At 34.4% G+C, this 25,191-nt stretch overlaps 1 protein-coding gene across 16 annotated transcripts in view; it reads left to right on the top strand.

Annotated features, from left to right (window-relative positions):
* ZNF638 (zinc finger protein 638) overlaps positions 1–25,191 on the top strand; it is a 79,104-nt gene that overhangs the window by 6,244 nt on the left and 47,669 nt on the right. For all 16 annotated transcript variants that reach the window (XM_036334185.1, XM_036334181.1, XM_036334180.1 and 13 more), the window contains 6 exons: positions 9,646–11,161; positions 15,497–15,558; positions 21,344–21,382; positions 22,206–22,498; positions 23,643–23,920; positions 24,977–25,123. In XM_036334185.1, coding sequence (XP_036190078.1) covers positions 9,848–11,161; positions 15,497–15,558; positions 21,344–21,382; positions 22,206–22,498; positions 23,643–23,920; positions 24,977–25,123 — 2,133 coding nt within the window. In that variant the 5' untranslated portion in view covers positions 9,646–9,847. Of the gene's footprint in view, positions 1–9,645; positions 11,162–15,496; positions 15,559–21,343; positions 21,383–22,205; positions 22,499–23,642; positions 23,921–24,976; positions 25,124–25,191 lie in introns of those variants that run through there.

The raw sequence follows: 25,191 nt of genomic DNA, 5'->3' as shown, positions 1-25,191 counted from the left end.
TTTGTCTTCCACAGTGAGAACCATGGCTCTCACACTATCAAAACATTTACTTGCTCAATCTTATATCTAAAGTAATTTCAGAATTATTTTACCTATACCACTACCAAAAAACCCCCACCAAATCCCACAAAAACACTAAAAAAGATAAGAATTTGTTTGTAGCTCTCCCCTTTCTCCTAGCTACCCCTAAATTGAGGGTATATAAATCAAATAATGGTTTTATAACTAACTTGCATTAGGGTTTCTTTTTTTTTAATGTTTTTATTGATTTTAGAGAGGAACAGATAGAAATGTCAGTTGACTCATTCACGCCCTTTACTGGTGATCAGGTCCCAAAACTAGGCATGTGCCATGACCTGGAATCAAACAGGTGACCTCTTGGTGCATGGGGTGATGCTCAAGCCACAACTGAGCCACACTGGCCAGGCACATTAGTTTTCTTTTTCCCCTTCAGTGGGTTAAAGTATTCATTCCAAAAATGATTGAATTAGTATGCTTTTAATTTTAGATTTTTCCCTTTTTCCCATTCTTGTTTTAATTTTAAAAAAATGTAGATTGTTAACATTTTTTCAGAGTCAAAACTATGTAATAAGATGTACTCCATGAAATATTCCCCCTTTTAAAAAGCCTTTCTATTACTTCTACAGCTAACCAGCTTTATTGTTTTCTATTTTATCCTACCTATGCATTTTTTTGTAACCATAAACAGATATGTGTTTCCTTATTTCCATTTCTTATACACAAGTAACATACTAAATATGCTCTTTTGTACCTTGTAAAGAGTTTAAGACATTTGGCACTTCATCCATAATTAAAGATTTTGGAAACCTACTGTAGGCAAATGGGAACATTTTTTGTATTGTGCATTTCATGAAAGAAGTGAACAACCAAATGGCAGGCATGGCAAGTGTGCAGTTAGACTTCAGGAACCATTGGAACTGGATAGCTGAATGTCTTCAGTACTGTAGTTACCTCTTGGTCTTGCTTATCTCTTTTGTATTGACTACATTTTGTTTCAGTTTTGTGCTTTCTCACTAAAATCATAAATATGCTGTCAACAATATTTGAATTTTATCAGCATCCATCACTTTTCCTATTCCTGATTTTTTTTTTTTTAATCTTCACCCTAGGATGTTTTTCCATTGATTTTTAGAGAGAGTGGAAGAGAGAGGGAAAGACAGAGAGAAATATCGATGAGAGAGAAACACATCAATTGGTTGCCTCCTGCATGAGCCCTAACCAGGGCCTGGGCCAGGGAGAAGCCTGCAACTGAGATACATGCCCTTGATGGGAATCGAACCCAGGATCCTTTGGTCCACAGGCTGACGCTCTATCCACTGAGCCAAACCGGTTAGGGTGAAAGATTTCTTTATTCCAAATGATCAAGTAGTTTTTCTTGGACTGATGTATTATATTTGTTGAGGGTAGCAAAGTTAGCAGAACCAGTGCACATCCCTGGGCATTATTTACTATGAATACAATTATGACCCTAAAAAAAGTATATATAGGCATGTGCAGTTCATATGACCCTAAAAAAAGTATATATCTGATTGTACTCATTTATCCTGTTTATCAAAAAGTTGTCTTCCTGGAAATGTTAACTATTAAATCAGTGCTTATGGGGTTGTTAATGCATGGTTCTCGTGGTAATTTGTTCCTGTCATTAGCAAGTTGATATTCCATTTCCTTTCTCATCTGAAATCACATTTATCAATCTTTCCAGGTAGTGAAGTTTGTGATGCCCTTCATGTTATCAAATAATGTGTCTAATTGTCTGCTTATTGTTTCTTTGACAATTTCCTTGAGGCACCACACTTTTGGCATTTTAATATACAGAATGATACTCTATCCACACTTAATGGCACCTTCAGAATTATGATTTGCATACCTTTTGTGATTTACATACACTTTGTAGTTCTCCCTTTTCTCCTAGCTACCCCAAAACTGAGATCTCGGTACAAAACGTGGTAGAAAAGAGTTGGCTAAGTGGATCTGTCTATACACTAGAAGAAATTAGCAGACTGAGTGCCAGTTAAACTGAGGAAAGCATAGAAGATATGTACTCTTGTATTATTAACTAGTGTAATACCTTCATTCTTAGGTGCAAACATGGATTTATTTATTCTGAGATAAAGTCGCTCTAACACAGCGGTTCTCAACCTGTGGGTCGCAACACGGGTCGCCTAAGACCATCGGAAAACACATATATAATTACATATTGTTTTTGTGATTAATCAATATGCTTTAATTATGTTCAATTTGTAACAATGAAAATACATCCTGCATATCAGATATTTACATTACAATTCATAACAGTAGCAAAATTACAGTTATGAAGTAGCAACAAAAATAAAATTATGGTTGGGGGTCACCACAACATGAGGAACTGTATTAATGGGTCGCAGCATTAGGAAGGTTGAGAACCACTGCTCTAACAAAGCAGTACTGATTGAGATATGTGGGTATATACCTAGGAAAATGATGTTAATGATAGTTTTCCCTTTGTGGTAAGATTATACAAATCTTTTTGTTCTTCTCTATGTCATGAGGATTATTTTTCTTTTGGGGGATGGTGGTCATGAACATATATTTTTTATAATTAGAAAAGGAAAGCTATAAAATAAATTTAAATTTAAAATATCTAGAACACAGCATGGAAAGAACACTGAGAGTTAAGGTTCTAGTTATGATCTCACCACTTGGTTCCAAGGTCTTACTTAATTTGTAAACTGGGATGCCCTTGCTTACAGGGTTGTTGTGAGGCTCAAATGAGATAATGAATATTAAAGTGCTTTTTAAACCATGACATGCTATAAAAAGTGTAGGAATTGCTATAAATCTCTTTATTTTAAATTTAATGGAGCCATTATGATCTGGCTATTTAATTTTTGACAACACTTAGATTTATAGATTTTAGATTTTTTTTTAAACTAATATCTAAAGAAAAGGAAGGATTCTTTTTCTTCTGAAAGAGTACATCAAAATCACAAGCAGTTCTTGATTGTATAACTCAGAAATACCTCATGGGACCTAATGGTGATATCTTTTTAGTCCATCAAATTATTTTTTCATGTCTGTCTTAAGAACTCAGTTTCTACGAGATATTTCTGAAACAACTTTTATGGTTGGCATTTTACTGAATATTTTTTGCTTCAGTGTATATATGTTTTAGTTCCTAAAAGGACATAAAAAGAATTTTTAACTGTTACTTGTCAAATAATAAAACAAATTTCAGGAGTTCACAATGTGTTGTGGCTATTAAATGTCCTGTTTTTGAAAATTTTTTTTATTTTTATTTTATTTTAGAGAAAGAGCAGAAGGGAGAGGGAGGAGAGAAAAACATGAATTTGTTGTTCCACTTATGTATGCATTCATTGGTTGCTTCTTGTATGTGCCCTGACTGGAGATCAAACCCTCATCCTTGGTGTATCGGGATGATGCTCTAACCAACTGAACTTACCTGGCTAGGGCCTGAAAAATATTAAATATAGGAAAATAAAATGTTGATTGAAAATGGTAAATAGTATAGTTCTAATTTTATACAATAAAGTTTGGTGTACTCTTCTTCCCTTACCATCCATGCATGTACACAGAACTAGAAGACATATCAAAATATTTGTTCACTCTAGGTGATGGTTTTATTGCTAAGGATTTCTTACTACTTTTATTGTTTTCTATAACAAGCTTATGTTTCTTATATCATCAGGAATAAAATTTATTTTAAAGGGTTAATACTACTTAACTGCAATTGTTTTCAAAGGAGTTAATAATTAAGAACTCAGATCTCAACCCAGATTTTTCCAAGTTCATAAGTTGGCTCTTGTAAATTCCCCTAGCTAAATGAACCTCTTTATGGCCAGAGCTTTTGGAGTTAAATGAAAAATGTTTAATAATGAATGGTTGTGTTTATTTTAGTTGTTTTCAGGTGTTAATGCCTTTGTCAAAGTTACCTTTGTCTCGCTGGTTCCTCACATTGTTTTTAAGTTATGTCAGTATTCTCAAAAGACAGGGTTTATTTTCTTGGGTGTGGCATAACCTAATTCTTAATCAGAGATTTCTTATGAAGAACCATTTGCTTGTTTTGCTTAATTTTACTTTCTTTGTTTCACAAATTAGTTTTGTTCACCAAAAAGGTATAATGAAACAAAAAGAGTAGCATATGAAACTGTTTAGTAATGGGTAAGTCAGTAAGTTAGGTGGGAAGGACAGGTGTAGGGAATAATTAACTAAAATGAGATTTTTTATTTAAATCTGCATTTGTTATTTATACATTAATCATAACAAGTTAGCTGATTTTGGCTTTTGTTAGATTGGTGTGATAATGGTAGATTGAGAAGTATGAAGTTGTGTTGGTTTTATACTTCTGTTTTTGTTTTCTATTAATGTAATACTTAATATTTAGCATTTCAACTTTTTATTTTGGAAATGTTTACGTAAAAAAGTAGAGAGGAGAGGTAATAAATCCTTATAAAACTGCCATTTAGCTTCCACAGCAAATATATTTGCTAGTCTTGCTTCATCAAACTTCCTTACCCACCACCTACTCCTATCCCCTGCTCAGACACACATCCTTTTTTCCGTGTGCCTCCCAAGCCTAGCCATTAAAAGCCTTTCAATATTGTGGCCTGTGCTCTGTGTCTGAAAAATATTTTTCATTTAGAACCTCAGTTGATTAAAAAAAAAATTAAGCAGTATTTCTCCCTAACGCAGTGAAGGGTGTATATTGCATGGCTGGAAGAACAAGAAAAATGAAAAATTTAAAATTCCTTATTGTAGCCCATTGTTAGGAAGTATTTGTTTTAAAAATTTAAATTGAAATGTAAAGGATTAATTTTTTTTAACTATTAGTTATCCAGAAAATGGCATATTCTTTAATAGTTCTGGATAATGAAAATTATATTTACTATATTAAGCATGTGTTCTGAATATATGGCTATCACTTGCTACCTTGATTATATAAATTCTGTGATATTAGCAATATTTAAACTTACTATCAAATTAGTAAATGCCATTGTTGGCAAAAAAAACCGCCTTTGGTTTCTTTACTTCTAATAGTAGATTTGGAATACCTAGAACTCTATTATATTACTCAAACCAACTTGACTCTAGACATAGGTGACGTGAACTAATACTGTTTACATATTTATATATATAATACTATTGTATGGGCATTTCATCTTTAAACAGCATTTTATTTCTTGTTCATAGGCTAATATAAATAACTTGAGGAGTTGTTTCATCCGCTAGTTCTTATCCTTAAGGTCTATCTTAACAGGGATGAATAGTAGCATTCTATGAAGGAAGAGATCTGTTCTGGTTTACTGACCTTCTACTTCCTCACCTAAAACAACAATTTTTTTTTAATCGTATGAATAACAGCTGGATTTGAAATTACTCTTATATATTTATTCTGATATATTTAAAAGATATCCTTAATGACCTGATACTTGATTTTTGGAATTTTATTCCCATGGATCATTTGAGAATGCATAAATTCCTGTTTCTATCAGGTGTTAGTATTTGTATTTGCATTAAGTAGTTTTATGCTGGGGCATCATTGGTAGGTCTAAACAAGAGAAAGGGGAGAAAAGATGTGACAAAAGGAAATTGATGGTGTGGGGCTTGCCTTAAATTAGATTTGAAGAAATAAGGCTTCAGAATTATAGAATTGCAAAATGAAATTTATAATGCCTTATAAGTAGAAAGGTTGAAATATAAATATAAACATCTTTTTACTTAAAGCATTTGGAGTGAATGGGAATGATAGCTGTAAGAAGGTTAAACGGTAACTTACCTAAATGATTAAAAATGTGCATTACACATAATGCAAGTGAAATATGAATATACTTAAATTCCGTTCATAAAGAAAATAGATTACGTTTCGTTTTTTTACCCATTGAAGATAGTGTTATTTGAAATACAGATTGTAGGCAGACTTTTTATTAGAGTTTCAAAAATGTATTTGTCAGTTCTTGCTAATGCCCAACATTGTGTTTCATGCTTTGATTTAAAATTTACATCATTATAATGAGAATAGAAATGCAGATAGCTATATAATTTCTCGTTAGTGATGTTTTGATGAACTACATTGTTGGAAACTTTTCTACCTGGATTAGAAATGATACGGTATAGCGTAAGAAGGTGTTGATGATTCTATATTAGTGAATTACTGTCTGAAAATGTTACTAAATACAAACAAAAGGAAATAAAACCTGCTAGACTTAAAAGTCTGAAATTTGGAAGGAGTCTTGGGATAAAGGTTAGGAGAAGTGTTGGCTTAAAGTACAGGAGGATTAAATAAACTTATTCTCAGAGAGGAGGTTGGTGGAGGATACCTGTTGAATGTGACATTTGTGTGTAATGATGGATTTTCCACGATATTCATGCCAAGAGAGAAATTTTTGTATCTTTGGCTAGCAGGTCCTGGAATCAGAATGCTTAATAAATAACTATGGCTGAACAGGCCTCTAATTTGTCTTACCGAGAGATGGGAGAAATAATTTTGCCATGATATGTAAATAGCTGTTACCCCGAAGGTGGATGGACTTCTACTTTCCCCATCTTAGTACTTTCTTCCTGAGGACTGCCCTACCATCACCTTGTGCACAGCAACTAAAAACTTAAGGGCAGTGGACGAAGGAGGGGCTCATATTGCTGTTGATTATTCATTGCTTGTGCTTTACTAATTACTAAATACTCCAAATATCACTCCTGGGTATACACATGAAGGAAAACTCAAATTGAGAAGTGCAAAATGAAAAAAGGTTTTTGGTAAACACCAGTGCACCTCAGAGCCTTTAATATGCAATAGTTATTGTGCCCCTCTGAGAAGGGTAGCACAAGAGCATTTCACACTCTCTTGACCAGGGAACTCCTTTGTAGAAGACCTACAGTCTTACAGGACTCTGGTTTCTGCAGAATGCACCATATGAAGGGCTGCTCTCTTGCAGTCTATTAATGTATATTTACATCAGAGTTAAAACAGTGCTGGGAATATTAACGTGCATAGACAGGTTTTTTTATTGTTAAGGAATTTGAAATGTGACTATTTCTAATGATACATGTTCATAATTCTATGTGGTAATTAGATGACTGATTGAAATCTGTTCCTTTTTGGTTTATTATGGGGGAGAAACAATATTTGGAAAAGTTTGTGCTTCTGAAGCTGTGAAAGGAATCTTCACCAATTCAGGAAAATAGTGCAGAAAGAGTATAACTGGATGACAAACTGCTTGCATAGTGATTATTTTTAAGGACTGGGTCAATACAGAGTTGTTCTTAGAAGTATTTTATTTTATAGAAGGTAGGTACAGTTCATATGATTTATGATTGTTTAAAAAGACCTGGAATTTGTGATAAATGAACATTATTTACAGAAAATTTGGATATAATTGTTTAGTAACTAGTGTCTGCTGCTTGCACCTAGTGAATTAGAAGCCTACATAATACTTAATGTATTTTTGTGTTTACTCTAATTTGAAAATAGTCCTTGTCAAGTATGAGGACTTTGGATATTAATGCAAATAGCTTAACAGATATTTGAGGGTATAACAAGTAAGAGTAGAGTTATATCCTCGGGAGATAAGACAACAGTGAGCATGCCTTCAGTTGAGACTAGGTTGTTGGAAAAGACTGCATACATATGAACACAAAAACAAGATAGTAAAAGGTACAAGTCCCAAAATGGTATAAGCAATAAAGTTTGTTGGAAGACTCACTCTGAGCCTTGGTGGTCAAGGAAGGTTTAATGGAGACTGACCTTGAAGAATGAGTAAAATCAAATAAATCAGGTCAAGGCAAAGTTGTTTCCTTCATGTGTTTTGATTGGAAGAGATGAAGGGAGGAAAGAAGAGAGGAATAAGAGCAATGGCCTAGCTGGAATAAGTGTTTGGTAAAATTAGGAGGGTAGAAATTGACTAGGTTGATTATACTTTCCACATAAAACTAAGACATAAAGGGAATGAGATTCTCTTGGATTGTTTAATAGAGGGTGATGTGGCAAGAATGTCCTTTTATAAAAATTAAATGTAGTGGCAGCCTGTGAGACGGTTGGAAGGAAGAGTGTTATCAGATAAAGCCTATATCTCAGCTGAATCTCCATTTCATTAACATTACATATGTTCCCACCCTGCATTTCTATTGGATATCAAAGTAGGGGGACTTGATAGAAATAGGCATGGTCTGTGTTTGTTTTTCTTTTAACTAAAAGGGCCAGCGAGTCCTTTGACCGCTGACCTTGGTCCTGAATGATAGCTAAAGTGCGATTTCTTTGAGAACTGGCTTGGAGTGAGTTATGCTGCATTCCGAAGGGGTGGGCAGCAACCAGTTTTAACTAATACAGTGCCTGGGAACTGCAAGATATTCTTGCTCACATCTACTGGTAGTTTAGAGCATGGATTATGGGGCCAAAATACTTGGAATGCACATCTTGGCCTGGCCACTTATCTATGTAAGTTATTTAACACATTGCAGTCGGATCAAGATAATTCTTGCTTCATATTACACAGTGTTTTACAAAGTATCATACTTTAAAAAGATATTAGCTTGTAAGAACATGTAATAAATAACTTCAAAATGCAGTGGTTATTTAATTTTAAGGCATGTCTTTAACATTTATGTAAAATGTTTTTTGTACCAGTTCATTAGAAACTTACCTGGCCACTGAGTAAAGCCAGTAATAAAACTACTGGTCCGCAATGTGTTAACTTCTCTGTGCCTTAGTATCCTTGTAAAAGTGTGCATATCTCGGGGTTGTTGTGAGAAATGAATCAGTCCATGTAAAATACATGTACAGTACTCTATAACACTATAGTTCATCATTATTATTGTCCATATATACAGGGGTAGGCAAAAGTAGGTTTATAGGTGTAATACAAATAAAATAATGTAATAATAACACAAGAATAAACTGTTTCATGTACTCACAATTGTAAACCTACTTTTGCCCACCCCTATATTTGTCTCTATGCTCACCTTGGAGGGAATCCAAGAGAAAGGTGATTGGTTTTGTTGCATATTTTTCTGTATGTTATAATCAAATACATGCTATTGCACACTATTTTGTCAGACTCTGTAGTCAAGTTATTGGTGACAAGTTTGCATCTTAAAAGAAACAACTGTTTAACAGCAGAACCTTAAGCATAGTCTAATTGCTATATGGAATTTAATTAGCTGTGGTTCCAAGGAAGGTGTGTCTTAGAGAAATGGGTCTTGTAAAATTTTAAGTTTACAGTTCCTGTTTTCATTGTGTCTACATCTGATAACATAAATATTAAGTGTGTGTGCATTTCTAAGTATTTAATGCTTTCATCTTTTTCTCTCCATATTAAAGCATGAAGTAATCCCATTTTTCAAGATTATTTAGGAGTTGTAATTATCGCTCAGCACCTAGGACAGCACCCAGTGTAACAGTATGCATGAACCTCTGGCTTGAGGTTTGTTTGGGTTTGTGTTCTGAATTCGGAAGAAAAGAAGAGAAAGTCTTGGGGAAAGTTTAAAATCCTTGTAAGCACTTAATCTCAACGTGTATGAAATGCAGAATCCTTTCATGGCTTTGTTTCAAAATGTTTTACACTGGCTATAGACCCCCCACTTCATGAAGTAGTTTGAGTTAAAATGATCTAATATTTGTGTTTTAACTTTCAGCTTTGTGTTATTCTTGGAAAATTTCGCACCACTTGTGAATTCCTTGAACCTGGGCATTGCAAACCCACTTCTGTTGGGCCCATCTCCTTTGCACTTTGCTCAGATTAAGACTCAATTGGCGCTTCAGCAGCTGAATGCCGTTGCCTCACATAGTTCAACACCACCTTATACTTTATTAAATCAGGCTTTCTTGAAAATAGCCATGTCGAGACCCAGGTTTAATCCTCGAGGAAACTTTCCACTTCAGAGACCACGAGTACCTAACCCTCCTGGGATGAGGCCTCCAGGACCATTTATGAGGCCGGGAGCTATGGGTCTTCCAAGATTTTACCCAGCAGGGAGAGCCCGTGGAATTCCACCCAGATTTGCTGGCCATGAATCTTATCAGAACATGGGACCACAGAGAATGAATGTTCAGGTAACTCAGCACCGAACTGATCCAAGATTGACCAAAGAAAAATTGGATTTTCATGAAGCACAACAAAAGAAAGAGAAGCCTCATGGTAGCCGGTGGGATGATGAGTCTCAAATACCTGCATCAGTGGCAGTGAAACAGAGTCCTATAACGCAGGTAACAGAGCAGAGTCCTAAAGTGCAGAGCCGCTATACAAAAGAGAGTGCCTCAAGTATCTTAGCAAGTTTTGGATTATCTAATGAAGATTTAGAAGAACTCAGTCGCTATCCTGATGAACAGCTAACTCCTGAAAATATGCCATTAATTCTGAGGGATATAAGAATGCGAAAAATGGGGCGCCGATTACCTAATTTACCTTCTCAGAGCAGAAATAAAGAAACACTTGGTAGCGAGGCAGTTTCAAGTAATGTGATTGATTATGGGCATGCAAGCAAATATGGCTATACAGAAGATCCACTTGAAGCACGTATTTATGATCCTGAAATTCCAACTGATGAGGTCAAGAATGATTTTCGGTCACAGCAGAGCATTTCTGCATCTGTTCCTGCACCAAATGTGATATGTAATTCTATGTTTCCTGTTGAAGATGTGTTTCGACAGATGGACTTCCCCGGTGAGTCCTCCAATAATCAGTCCTTTTTCCCAGTTGAGAGTGGAACTAAGATGCCAGGTTTACACATTACAGGAAGACAGCCAGTCCTTGAACCTGTAAAATGTGTCAGCCAGTCCATTAGCCAAACAGTTAACCAGGCAATGAGTTGGTCTCTGATTCCTCCATCTATGAACCAGCAACCTTTTTCATCGGAATTAATTCCAGCTGTAAGCCATCAAGAGCGGATCCCACGTGAGCCTGTGATTAATTCATCTAATGTCCACAGACCAGGAGGAAATAAAAAGAATTATCAGTCGGAGGCTGACATCCCCATTCGGTCACCCTTTGGGATTGTGAAAGCATCCTGGCTCCCCAAGCTTTCCCATGCTGATGTCCAAAAGATGAAGAGACTACCAACTCCTTCTATGATGAATGACTATTATGCAGCATCTCCAAGAATATTTCCACATTTCTGTTCTCTCTGTAACGTAGAATGTAGTCATTTGAAGGTGAGTGTTTTTAAACACTGTATAATGATACACAGCGCCCAAGTTTCCGCTATTCTCAAGTACATTGGTGTTAACTAGGCATTAAGGAAATGGCAGAAGTTAATTTTGATTGCAACATCAACACTTAGTTGTAATCTAAGTAGTCCTGGCCTAAGTACTGAATTGAGTGTTAGGCTTTCTGTATTCCTGTAACTGGGCACACCACATGGTTCGTCTATTTATTTTGAACTTTTGATTAGTTATCCCAGAAATTTATGCAGCATAAAATTTATATAACATAAACTGTATCCTTATAAAGACAATGTCACATAAGTCACTTTAAATAAGAGAATCTGTTAGTATAAAAATAAAAAGTTGGAATAAAATATTTGTACTATACACTTTGAAGAGACAGTATGTTGTAGCCTTGCATGTATCTACGTGTCTTGGGCTAAAGACAGTTAATGTCAATTTAATAATTTTCTGACTATCTGGACTAGGATTTTTAGTGTTTTATGAGAAGGAGCTTCCTAACTTAATCATAGCAAAATTGAGTCGAGTTATTTGGAGACTAATTGTGGGGTCAGCAAATAGAGTGTAAACTGATAAAAATTTAGAGAGAAATATTTTAAAAATAAAGAAGCCTTAAGTATCTTCATGGTTAGTACAGTTAGAAGGAAGTGTTTTACAGAGGTGCTGAGGAGTAATGTAGAATACTGTTAGTAATCATTGGTAGATTTGAGTAGGAATTTCCAAGTAAGCTTTATTTACTTATATATATATTTGGAAACCACCGTTTCTTCTACTTACTGATGTGATTTGTAGATTTAGATCATAAATGGCCAAGAAGAAATGTACTTCTCATGATAATAAGCATTGATTCAAGGCCATAGCATTGTATACTTTGAATAGGCTTAAAAATCTATAGGTATTAATTCTCTTGTTGCTTTTTCTCCTTCCAATGCTGCCTTTTTATTGTCTATTACCCACTCATCAGGTTTCAGCCAACAAGAATCTGATACCTAGAGCTGATGCTTTTGTCATAAGGTTAACTCCAGCAAAGGAAAGCAGCATTCTACCTCATTTTAGCCAGATTTACTGAGTTCTAATAAAATAATAGTTGCCTGACTCTGCCAAAGAGGATAGCAAAGTCTTGAAAAATCTCAGAATAATTTATAACACTTAGTTATAATCTGTAAGTACTCCTGGCGTAAGTACTGAATTGAGTGTTAGGCTTTCTGTATTCCATTTATTTTGAACTTTCAGTTAGTCATGATGAATCCAAGGAAAATACCTTAAAATAAAGAACTTAAAAGTTTTCATTTTTATTCTGTAGAATAGAAAAGGTATACATTTGTTCAATTGGTATTTATTGATTACTAGTTTTATACAATCCGATATTAGGTACTAGGGCAGAGTTGAAAAACTATAGAAAATTTAGATGTTCTTAACCGTTTATAGAGTCTCACTGCTTCCTAATTACACACCTCAGGAATTAAATAATTCAGGACAACAAATGATTTGGTGATTGTTTTTATCTTGTTTGGATTTGCTTAAGGGAGAGATACTTCATATTTTTATTTTGATTTCAGGCTTATATCAATTCAGGCCAGCATTATCTAATTTCCTATTATGTATTTAGCACTATGTAATAAAAAGAAGTATGAATATACTTTGACATCAAGAAACTTGTATAGTTTAGTTAAATAAGACTAATTGAGTGATGGTGACTAGCTGCACTAAATCTCTCTGGACTTGAATGATCTGGGAGGGAGGACTTCGTGGAATAAGTTGAAGGTGGGCCCTGAATGATGAATAGGCTTTAGTGTACCTGGGGGAGGAGGAATTAATTTCAGATGAGAGCAACAAATAAAAGTACAAAGAGACTTGAAAAGCTAGCCTAAGAAGTTTAGACTTAAGGTGAGAGGCATTAGGAAGCTAATTAAGGTTCTTGCTATGTGACATGTAAAAAGTATATTTTAGGGAGATAAATGTCTTTGACATGTGCAAGGTGAATAGGAATGAGAAGAGATAGATAGAGCAGGGCACTAATTTGAGGCTTCCCTAGTGAAAGACTGGGTTAATATAATAAAAGTAAAATTTAGAGTAGAAAATAAATCATTTAGTGATCACTAGAGTTCACTGAGATTGCCATTTAAGACAAACACCTTTTAACAGTCAGAACAACATAATCTAATCAATGTTTCACTACTAGATGACTAAGTGATAGGAATTTGTGAACAAACATGGATTTACATGATACAAACTACTTCTCTTGATTCTGTGATATATTTTATTGCCTTGTATGAGTGCATATATATGACATTACGAATATGTGGCATATAAATTATCAATTGCAAATTTTTTCTTGCAAAGTAACATTTGGCAATATACTCCCCACCTCTGGAGTCTTTAAAAATGTACCCTGAAAAAAGCAACTATATAATGTGAAATGTATTTCTATTTCTAAATTGGGATTTAGATGTTGGAGGAGGAGCTGTCCTGGGTTTAGAAGGTATGTTTGTTTTACTATCCTTGGCTACGAAGGCTGTGTTTGGTTTAAAAGCTGTCTTTCTGACTGAAATAATTCAGTTGAGAGAGGACTTACTGGCAGGATATTTTTGAGGTAGCTGGAGGATAGTGAGTGAGCTCTGATACTGGTAGATGTTTTCAGTTTGATTCTGTGCCCTCTCAACTCTATAGTCCTTGTAGCATGTCCTGCTTCGTTAGGTAATGATCACTCTTTGGAGAGGCAGTACTGCTTTGGGACCTTCTTTTGATCTTCATACTGTTAATAGAAGTCTCAACACTGGGGTGGCATAGATATATTTACTGAGCTTAAAGCAAGTAATGTCAGCAAGTGAGTGGACCTATTAAAAAAAGTAGAGAGTGGGACATGTGTATATGTGTGTGTAGAACTGGAGAGAATATGCTTTAAATAGGGCAGCTATCAACGTCAGCTGATAGTTGCTATAGAGAATACATGTCCAATATTATGTCCTTATTTATTTATTTATTTTTAAGAAAAGTTGGGAATCTAGATTTGGGGGTAAAATCTCTGGATTTTTAAATGTTGGCAACTTACTCATATAAAACACTTGATAGTTCAAATAAATCATACCCAATCCACTACTGCCAATGTGTCTGTTTGATGTAAACAGTGTCCAGTTACTGTCAAAGACATGGGTTTAGCAGTTTTAGAGACTCTATAATTGCCAATCTCTACAAGCTTTCTACTTGTATCACTGAGCAAGATGTGCAAACATTTCTTTTTTGCAATGCACAATTGGTTCCATGGCTCAATGAAATAGTTTAGGGTTTGTCATAACCTGTTGTTGAGTACTGCAAGTAGCATTCACTTATTTTCAGATACTTCTTGACAAGGCAGATTCTATAAATAGTGTCAACTGTGGTTTTAACTGGAAATTTCTAGTTCATCTTTAGCAATAACAGAATAAAGTGTTTTTGAAATGGAAATGAGTAACATTTTTCTCAAGGAAAGTTTTCAAATACAGAACTGTTTAGTAAGTTTTCTGCCTATCCAAATGCTGGAAAAATAATAAAACATTGAATAATATACATGTTATTTTTAACTGCCACTTGGAGGACTGTATCTTTGAAAACTATTGCTTTTTTTTTTTTTTTTTAATCAGATGTATCTTCCAGGAGCTATTTATGGGTAGAGAATGTAATTTTAGGGCAGATCTGTAAAGGAAGTAATGTATAAGAAAGCATTTTGTTTATTGTAAAGCTCTATATGTAAGAGATATTGTGTCTTTGAAATGGTGTTACTTTCCCTTAAATCTTAAAAATAAATTAGATTTGATCATCATCTCTTCATATTTTTACTAATCTTATTCTTTGCCAATATAGTCTGGAATGGTACTGGCCTATGAGGTATGATTTTTTAATTGTTACTGTTATTAGCTTGAATTTTAGAGGTAAAAGTCATTAAAACCCTATGTTTTGAAGATGCCATTTCAGATGCCATTTTATTTATAGGGTTTTTGGTGTTTTCTGGTGTGTTGTTTTTGTATCTGAGATGAATTATTTCTGATCCATGCATTTATTTTCTCCAAGTTTATATATTTGATTTCAAAATGAATATTTGTGGGTATGATCTTTTAAAAAATACTTAAATGTTTAAAGTGGCATAAATGAGATATGGTATTAATTGCTTTTGTTTGGAAACCTTTATTTTTGGTTGTAAAAGATTTTATTGAATAGCCAAATACTATCTGTAACGAGATTTGTTTAATATTTTGGAGGGAGTATCCTGTATCAACCCAGAAAGCCTAATTCATAATTCAACATGAGAAATATTCTAAGTTCAGCACTTTTCTTCTTTTACAATAGGATTGGATTCAGCATCAAAATACATCTACTCATATTGAGAGCTGCCGACAGTTACGTCAACAGTAAGAACAGTTTTTTCTTTTTTATAGGTAGCAAATTTATAAAAGTAGTTAATGCTCAGATATAACTGTTTAATACCTTTCATGTGGTACCTTGGATAAAAATATTTTAGAAAGCTATTGCTTATTTGAAGTGTTCATTTTATAGAAGTGTATTTAATTTTCCCCAAAAGGAATTAAGTATCATTTCTTCTGACTTCTTCCTAATTTAATCTCAGGTATACTTTTTAATATCATTGGTTCATTCCTTGCTGGCTTGTGTTCCTTGGAAAGGTTCATCTATTTTTGAGTAGACATCCATTCTCCTATCTACCCCCCACCGCATCTCAAATATAAACCATGATAAATAACTAAAAACTACCCATCCCAAGCACCAGTATTTAATTTCAGGTCTAAAGCTCTCTTCTGGCTTAGAACCTGTTTTCAGAATAAACCTTAAGTAGGAGATGAACAAGCTAGATGTGTTGGTTCCTCAAATTTATTCTTTAAAATAGCTCTTTTATTACTATCACTAGTGGCCTGGTGCACAAAATTCATGCACATTAAAAGGGAATTAATTAGAGGAAATATTTTAATATTGCTATTTGCCCTTTATAATAGAAGTGTCCAGCCGGCTCCACCCCCATTGAGCAACACCAAGACCCGGCCAGCCCTACCCCCGTCAAGCCCTGCCAGGTGGGGGATGCAGCCTCAGGTCACCCGGTGCGGGGGGGGGGGGGGGGTGCGGCCTCAGGTCCCTTGGCTGGTCACCGGTTGAGTGTCTGAGCCGTGAGGTTGTGATGACCATTTGCATATTAGCTCTTTATTATATAGGATTACTATTATTATTTCAGAGAGGAAGGGAGAGGTAGAGATAGAAACATCAATGATGAAGAGAAATATTGATTTGCTTTCTCCTGCATGTCCCCAACTGGGGGCATGTATCTAGACCGGAAATTGAACCGTGACCTCCTGGATCATAGGTCGATACTCAACTGCTGAGCCATATCAGCCGGGCTCAAATTGATTCTTTAAGTCTTCCACCTTTTTCTTCTTGAAGACAGGGTTCCTAAGCAGTTGAAAAGTGTGATTTTAACAGTATTCTCTTATGTCCCTTGGAGTAACATAAAATTAAATGTTTTCCCTAGCATCATTAAACATACTGATACAGTTGGATGTCAAGTTCCTTATCACTAGACTTATAGTAACATGTTCTTGGTCAAATAGATCTGTGGCAGCTGTTTTTTTGTGGGTTTTTTTTTTGTTGTTGTTCTTTTTGAAAACATCACCAAATTTTTTTGAGGTTATTTAGGACTCTAGTTGTAAGTGATGAATCTAACTCAAAGTAGTTTTTACTAATAAAGCATGAGAATTTAATATCTCATTTAACTGGGAAGCTTAAAGAGTGGTTCTAGTTTCAAAGCAGCTGAATTGGATGCTTAACAAAAATCAAAGTGTGAGAAATATTTTGGTTTCTTGGCAGTTCTCTTTTGCTTTGGCCACATGAGATCTCAGGCACTCTTTTCTTCACAGAGCAAAGTGACCCCCATAGTTCTGTACTTAAGTGGTCTGTATAGCTAGCAAATTTCAGGAGTTTTTTTAAAAAAGTAAACACCTCTTTCCTCATAACTGCTGTAGAAGTCTTTGGTTTGATTCCTTTGGTCTATTCTGGGTTAGTTGTCCATCTCCGAACCAATTATAATGATTGTGGGAACAGGGTATTCTAACTCAGTTATTGTCATGTGCCTACTCCTGGAGTTATGTATGATATAAGCCCTACTTGAATCATAAAGACTAAGAATGGAGATTGGAGTTGCTTCCTTAAATAGATGCTGTGCAGAAAAACATAGGTTATCATACAGATAAAATTGTTACCTGGTAGGCTTTATTGCCACTGTAAATGGAAAATCTCTAAGCCACAGATTTTCCCACAGATACCCATTGGGATGTCTAATTTTTATGAAGGTGAGAGAGTTAGGTAGGAATGAATTATTTACTCAGGGATTTAGGTAGGAATGGTTTACTTGCTGTAGATAGGCATTAATGGCAGTAACAGGATTCTAGTTACATGTGCTGTCAGTAATTTACCAGAACAAATGGCATGGGTTTATGAAGTTTTTTCTGTAGATATGCCTATTTTTTCATGCACAGATTTTATTTGTTTGTTTGTTTGTTTGTTTATAATCCTCACCCGAGGATTTTTTTTTCATTGATTTTTCAGACAGAGTGGAAGGGAGGGAGGAGGGGGGGAGAGAGAGAGAGAAAGAAACATCGACGAGAAAGAGACACATCTATTGGCCTCGTGCATGTGCCCCGACCTCAGCCGGGGATGGAACTCGCAACTGAGGTACGTGCCCTTGACCGGGAATCGAACCCCAGACCCTTTGGTCCGCGGGCCGACGCTCTACCATTGAGCCAAACCGGCCAGGGCCATGCACATATATTATTAAAACATGTGCTTTCCATGCCTGCCACTTTAATACTCTATCCTACATTTTTACCTTTTTTCAAGTTATATGTTCTTGAATAATTCCTTCATGGCTTTCTCTGCAAAAAAATTAACAGATAAATTAAATTTGATTAGGCATTTGGTATTCTTCCATGGCCAAATAGTATACGCTACTCTATTCTTTGTGTGTTTGTTTTTTTAAGCTTCATTGTGTTTATATACCTTAGTCTATTTAGTCATTCCTCAACTAATGTATATTTAGGTTCTTACTCTTTTCTTATTCTCTATGTCTTTATTGGGTCTTTCTGGACCCAAGAGTTGTTGGTTACCTTGGGAAAAGATACAGTGCATCATAGTTTTAATATTAAAAATAAATAATAATAGCTCTTTGCTTATTGTGTGCTGGGCATTATTCTGAGTGCTTTACATAATTTATTTACTCTTCAAAGCAACCCTATGAGATAGATGTATAATGATTATTTGTGATTTTACCGGTGAGGAAATTGAGGAAATTTTATACTCACACAAGAAATAATTGACACAATGAGTCTGTTTAGTTCATGGATCTTTGTCCACCCCCCCCCCCCAAACATTTTATTCTGAACAATTTCTAAGCTGCAAAAAGTTGAAGTCAATAAACATACATTCTTTTTCTTTATTCACCAATTATTAAACTTTGCCACATCTAATCTATATCATTATATATATTTTTGAACTATTTGACAATTCACTGCTCAATTCAGCATCTGTCTTCTAGCTGTTTTTCAAATGCCTTTTATAATTATTCCTGCCTCTCTCCTCCTCCCCGCATCCACACTCCCAATTCAGTATTCAAATCAAAATTTGTGCATTTCAGTCTCTTAGTCTAGAACAGTCCACCCTGTGGTTATTTTTGGCGATATTTTCATGATGTTGACTTCTTTTGAAACATCCAAGAAAATTGTCTTGTAGCATTTACTACATTCTGTACTTTCTTCTGTTTGTTTCTTCATTGTTAAATTCAGGTTGGACATTTTGCTCACAACTTTCATGTGTATGCTTATTATAACATCACATTGACACAGATAATGTCAGCTACTTAGGTTCATGTTCTTAGCCATTATATTATACAGCATATGTAAAGGGTATTATGCCTCTGAAACACATTTTAAAGTAGATAGGTAATACATAGACAGTCCAAACTCTACTTTCAGGATAGTATATATGTTTTATCTTTCTGTTCTAGGCAGCAGAGACAAGAACATGCATTCTAGCAGTCAGCCTAATGAAGAACTAAACATTATTTACCAACCCTTGATTAATAGGCTTCAAGCTCTGTGAAACCATAAACTGGAAAGATCTAGAAATCCAATAACTTGCATGTGTTAACAACCAGCTATAATTTCCAGCATTGTACATATAAGATAGCTAAGGCTTAAACATATTAAGTAACTAGCTTTCAGATACACAGCCATTAAATGGCAGCACCTACACTTAGATCCAACTTTGTTTGATTCCAAAGATGTTACATTGAAACACTATATCACAGAATTAGAAATGGATCTTTTTAGGTGGTACAGAGTAACGAAAGTTAAAAAGTGTAGGAGTAGATGAAACAAAAGTATCCATGTTTTGACAGTTGTTGATGCTAGGTGATGAACACATTGAATTAAAAGTTAACTTTTTTTTTAATCAATTCATAATTTGTCACTTCAAAGCAAGAAGAAAGGAGCAAAAGCTTTCTGAGAAGTCTGCTTTGTACCTATTTCTCGTTGGTTAGAATCTACCACTGGCTATCTTCTAAGGAGTCTGGAAAACAAATACTTAGCTTTGTTAGCCTTTGTAGTAGAGACAGGCAAGGTAAAAAGAAGTTGAGAATAGCTGTCAAGTTAACCTGCTAACAATAAATAAAAACTACTTTAGCCCTGGCCAGTGTGGTGGGCTTGATCCTTGGTAGGGGGCGTGCAGGAGACGGCCAATTGATGTTTCTCTTTCTCTCTCCCCCTCTCCTTTCCTCTCTCTAAAATTAATAAAAATACATATTTTAAAAACAATAGCAACAACAAAAAGACCTGCTTTACATTTACTAAGGTTTTGACCTAATTTCATTTTCCTGCCCGGTGACTGCTGAGTCTGCTGCTTCCATTTTCTTATCTGGCTCTTTTTTTGGTTACTGAAATTATATTCTTGAATACTGGTGGTTTCTGATGGTTTATTTTAATCACTATTTCCAATGAATCTTTAGAATCCACAATCTCTAGAAAAGTTAAGGACAAAACTTCTACAATGTTACTGTTCTCCTACTTTTCCTTTCTGTGACTACCCCTTAATCTCTTTCATTAGTTTTATCTTTGTCTGTTGTACTCTTAAGTGTTTGTGTGCATAAAATTCTGTCCTCAACCCTCTTTTTTCCTACAGATTCCCATTCTGTGTTAGTTTCTCATTCTTAGTACCATAGCATAGCTTCTACTTGCCTGATTTCTAAGTATCTCAACCCTCCCCCCCCTCCAGATATTTATTTCTGAATATTCTGAAGACATTCCTATATTCTCTTCACTTTAGAAATGTATTTACTTATGTGCACCCTCTTTACCTGATTTCAAGGACCTTCACAGTTTGTCTCTGAGATACTTTTCCAGGTTTTTCCCTTGCATAATTCCTTTTTGTCATTTCCATGCTTTCAGCCAGATTAGTTTCTCTCTCTGAGGACCACTTGGTGCAATGTAAGGGGCACCATTCATTTATATTCTGTAGAATAGTGTCCCCTGGAATTCTGCAAAGTATGTGAAGTGTCTTCCCTCTTTTAACCCCTACATGAGCTTGTATCTTGACCTCTTCTGTACCTCTTTTATGTGTACTCCTTGTTCAACTTTTAAAAATTTTGAAGTCTTTGAAGTATGGGTTTCTATTTATTTTCTCTGAATTGTCTACTAGCATAATACTTGATTGGATTAGACTAGCAATTTTCAACCTTTTTCATCTCATGGCACACATAAATGAATTATTAAAATTCTGCAGCACACCGAAAAATATATCATTTTTGGCCAGTCTGACCAAAAAAAAAATGTAATTTTTATTCATTCACACCAGCCAGCTATTGTTGTATTGGCTTTTGTCATTTTTTAAAATTTGACAATCTAAGGGTTCAGTGCTCCTGACTAGTCAAGAATTGCATGTTTTAAAATTCTTACAGCGCACTGGTTGAAAATTGCTGAATTACACACTCAAAATATTTTCTTCCCAAGAAAATTTTTGTGCTTTAATATACTAGTAAATTACTATGTAAACATAGGTTTTGAACAGATATATTGCAGAGAAAGATCACTGGAGCCTTACAGTCTTATTTTGATTGTTAATTAATATTGTTTATTCTCAAAATAGGTATCCTGATTGGAATCCTGAGATCCTCCCATCAAGAAGGTAATTCTTATTTTAAAATTTATTTTATTATTTTCCACCACCGTTTATCCCCTCTATGCCCTCTTACACCTCCACCCTTCTCCCACTCCTCCACCCCCATAATCACCATGAAAAGTAATTATTTTTTTTAACAGTGATATTATTGAAAGAATTTTCTTTTTAGAAGTAAGCAAGTACTTTTTAAAAAGGTATTATTTTGAGTTGTGTCCTGTTTGAATTACCCCAGCTTAAATGTTATAGTTCTCTTCTGCTTTTTAATCTTTTTAAAAAATACTTCATGCTTTTATTATTACTTTATACTTGTGGAATATTAGATTATAAATTGCCTTGAAGGATGGGAATGGTTTTATTAAGCCTTGTATTCCCTTGCGGGGAGGGTGTCCCTATTCGTTGTGCATATATGCAAATACAGCAAAGAAGTATTTGTAGATGGCATAATCTTTTAGGAAAAAATGTTGAAAAGCATTTCTCATTTCGTAAAATGTTTTGTTCTAATTTTTTTATATAACTTAATACTTTTCAAACATATTTGTATATAATAGTGATACAGGAAAAGCCCAAGAAATTGATGATGATATTCTTCTGTAAATTAGCAAAAGAGAGGGATCCAAGCAATTAGAGGGCTGGACATCTGTTCTGATTATTCCTTATTTGTCTCAAGGATAAATCATATCATAACAAACAAGTTTCTGTTTTTAATAAATACATAGTATCAGAGTTTGGTATTATTAGTAGTCTGTTTTTAAGACTATACTTCTGTCACTTAAATAGCTTAAATTTACATTAAATTGCTGAATTTGTGCATCTCTTTTGTACTTTGTAGAAATGAAGGCAACAGAAAAGAAAATGAAACTCCAAGAAGACGTTCTCATTCCCTCAGTCCTAGACATTCTAGGAGATCAAGCTCAAGTCACAGATTCCATCGATCTCGAAGCCCACCACGTTATATGTATAGACCAAGAAGTCGAAGTCCAAGAATTTGCCATCGTTACATTTCTAGATACAGATCCAGGTCCCGTTCACCATATCGAATGAGAAATCCCTTTAGAGGTAGTCCAAAAAGCTATCGATCAGTTAGCCCTGAAAGGATATCAAGGAGATCAGTGAGATCATCAGGTACACTTATGATCATGAATAAGTTTACTTATTTTGACTATTTTTTTAGGCTTTTCATTTGTTTGAATTTCTATATTTGTATATTTTTAATAAGTTTGAAATGGTGATTTTTGTACTATTAGGATTTAACAAAAGTTGACATTTGAGCTATTTGCCTTAGCTCTTTTTAAACTTTTTAAGAAATGAAATATTTTCTTTTATTAAATTTTAGAATTTCTATATGAAATCTGACCCACATCTCAACCTAGTTTATTTTTCTTCCCTTTATTAACTATTAGAAGAAATACGCAGGAGTGTATATATCCACCCAACATCGATTTTTAAAACCAAAGATATACAAACATCTTGCCATAATAATTGATTATAGACTTATTTGCTGTGAATTAATTTAAAAGCTTTTTGAAATTATTCATTATTTCAACTTGGTGTTAATAATTATTGGTTTAGTGATCTTTACAGAAATAGATCATGTATATAAGATATATATATATATTCCTGGAGGTCTTTTCAGAGATCTGTGAAGTACCCCCTTTTTCAATTAACTACATGTCTGTGTGACATGTAGTTTCTGTATATATTTTGACCAGAATAATGTATCCAGCAGAATGCATGCAAAAGCAGATATGAGAATTTAGGGGTTTTCTCTTAAGCGCAACGTTAAAGCATTTGGGAAAATGTACAACAGTGGTACTCATCTAATCTTTGTTTTGGCAATTCTAGTGTTTCATAAAAATTTGTTATTTATGTTAACACAGGAGTTTATTATTAAATGAATAAGTGTTTTATAACTCTTATTTTAATTTCTTTTATGGTAAATATTGATAAACAACACAAACAAAAAACTTTTCGTAGTCCTTATGTTTTAGAGTGTAGAGGAATGCAGAAAACAAAAGTTTGAGGACCACTGATGTAATAGAAGCTCACTGAATAACAGAAGTTCATGTGAAAGCCTTTTGAGTGAAGAATTAGAGACTAGGAATTTTTTGTGTCTATATGCTCCCTGTTTGGCTTGACAGTGGCTCTATGTGATAAATATTTGGACAGTTGAGGGATTAGTCTTTTTTTTAATATATATATAATGTGATGAAATGGTTCTACCTTACATTCTTTTTAACTAAAGTAGTACTTATATCCCTTTTACTAGATAGAAAAAGAGCATTAGAAGATGTAGCACAACGATCAGGACATGTGCCAGAATCCAATAAAGAGAAGCATTTTGAAGCAGTTGATAAAGGACAGTTACCAGCACAAAAGGCTAAAACTGGAAGTGGATCAAAGTCATCAGTTAAATCTATAAGCTCTACAAAGAATGATTCAAATTTAGGAGGACATTCTACTCGTCACAAATCAAAGAATCTTGAAGATGCCACCTTATCAGAATGTAAACAGATGTCTGATAAAGCTGTTTCTGTCCAGCGTAAGGTCAGTAGTTCTTTAACTTGTTAGTGCAAGTGTGTGCATACGCTTACAGTACTATTATGACAAAGAGAAAACAGAGTTGTCTGAAATATTTTATTCTAATTTTCCAAAAGTTAGAAATCATGACTTGTTAAAATCTATTGGTATGGAATATTTTATTTGTTTTTCTTATGAACATAATAAAAGTCCAATAATTCAAAATCTTATAGTTTACAAATCCTAGAGGGTTGGCACTTGATCTATTAAAGGTGAGAACATTCTGGTGATTTGGTGTTTTTGGCTAGCCACATAAGTAGATCATGATGAATTTTGCTATCTTATTAGGAAAGTGAATGTAATCATCGGCAGCATTAATATTTTTGTTATCTTTGTTAGTAAGCTATAGAGTGAGTCTTACCTGACCAGCATGGCTCGGTTGGTTGGAGCATTGTCCCAAAAGGTGGCGGGTTCAATTGCTGGCTATGCACAAACTGGTTTGAAGGTTCAATCCCTAATCGGGCTCTATTAAGATGTTAAGATATTAATTAACCAAAGAACATATATGCATGTATGCATAACCCATGGACACAGACAATAGTGTGGTGAAGGTCTGGGGAGGGATGCTGGTGTGGGGTGGAGGGAGTAATGGCGGGGGGAGGGAGCGTAACAATAAAGATAAATTTTTTAAACAGATAGTAAAACAATATTAAGATATTGTCAGTTGTTAGAACACAGTGAACCAAGCTGTAATTTCACTTCATTAGTGATGGACCATGCAGATTCATATAGAAAAATTTTAATAGTTTTGGACCATTTCATAGATCTTGCTTGTTATAAAATTTTTTTTAAACAGAAAAGAGCATCTGTGACTAGTTACCTATAAACTCATTATCACTGTTGGGTTTGAGTGGAAAATACCATCTTTTTTTTAGCATTAAAATTATTTTTACTCATGCTAAAATATTTAGAAAAGACTTTAAAGAACTAAGATTAGCTGGTAGAAGAATTTATATTGGAAACTATTAGTCTGTACTTTGTGCATAACTTGTCTTATTTTTAATTTTTTTATTCCCAAAATAGTCTCGGAAAGACCAACCTTTGTATTACGGTTCCGTTCTTCTTATATCTGAATTACCAGAGGATGGCTATACTGAAGAAGATATTAAAAAACTATTTCAACCATTTGGAAAAGTTAATGATGTCCTAATTGTTCCATATAGAAAAGAGGTGAGCCGTTCAGTCTGTTGTGAAAATACATGAAAAGTTATTGCTTTAAGAAATCGTTGTTTGATCTT

Source organism: Myotis myotis, unplaced genomic scaffold, assembly GCF_014108235.1.
Source record: "Myotis myotis isolate mMyoMyo1 unplaced genomic scaffold, mMyoMyo1.p scaffold_m19_p_14, whole genome shotgun sequence".
Lineage (NCBI taxonomy): Eukaryota > Metazoa > Chordata > Mammalia > Chiroptera > Vespertilionidae > Myotis > Myotis myotis.
The sequence above is the reverse complement of the archived record's forward strand: the minus strand, read 5'-3'. Positions and strand labels throughout refer to the sequence as shown.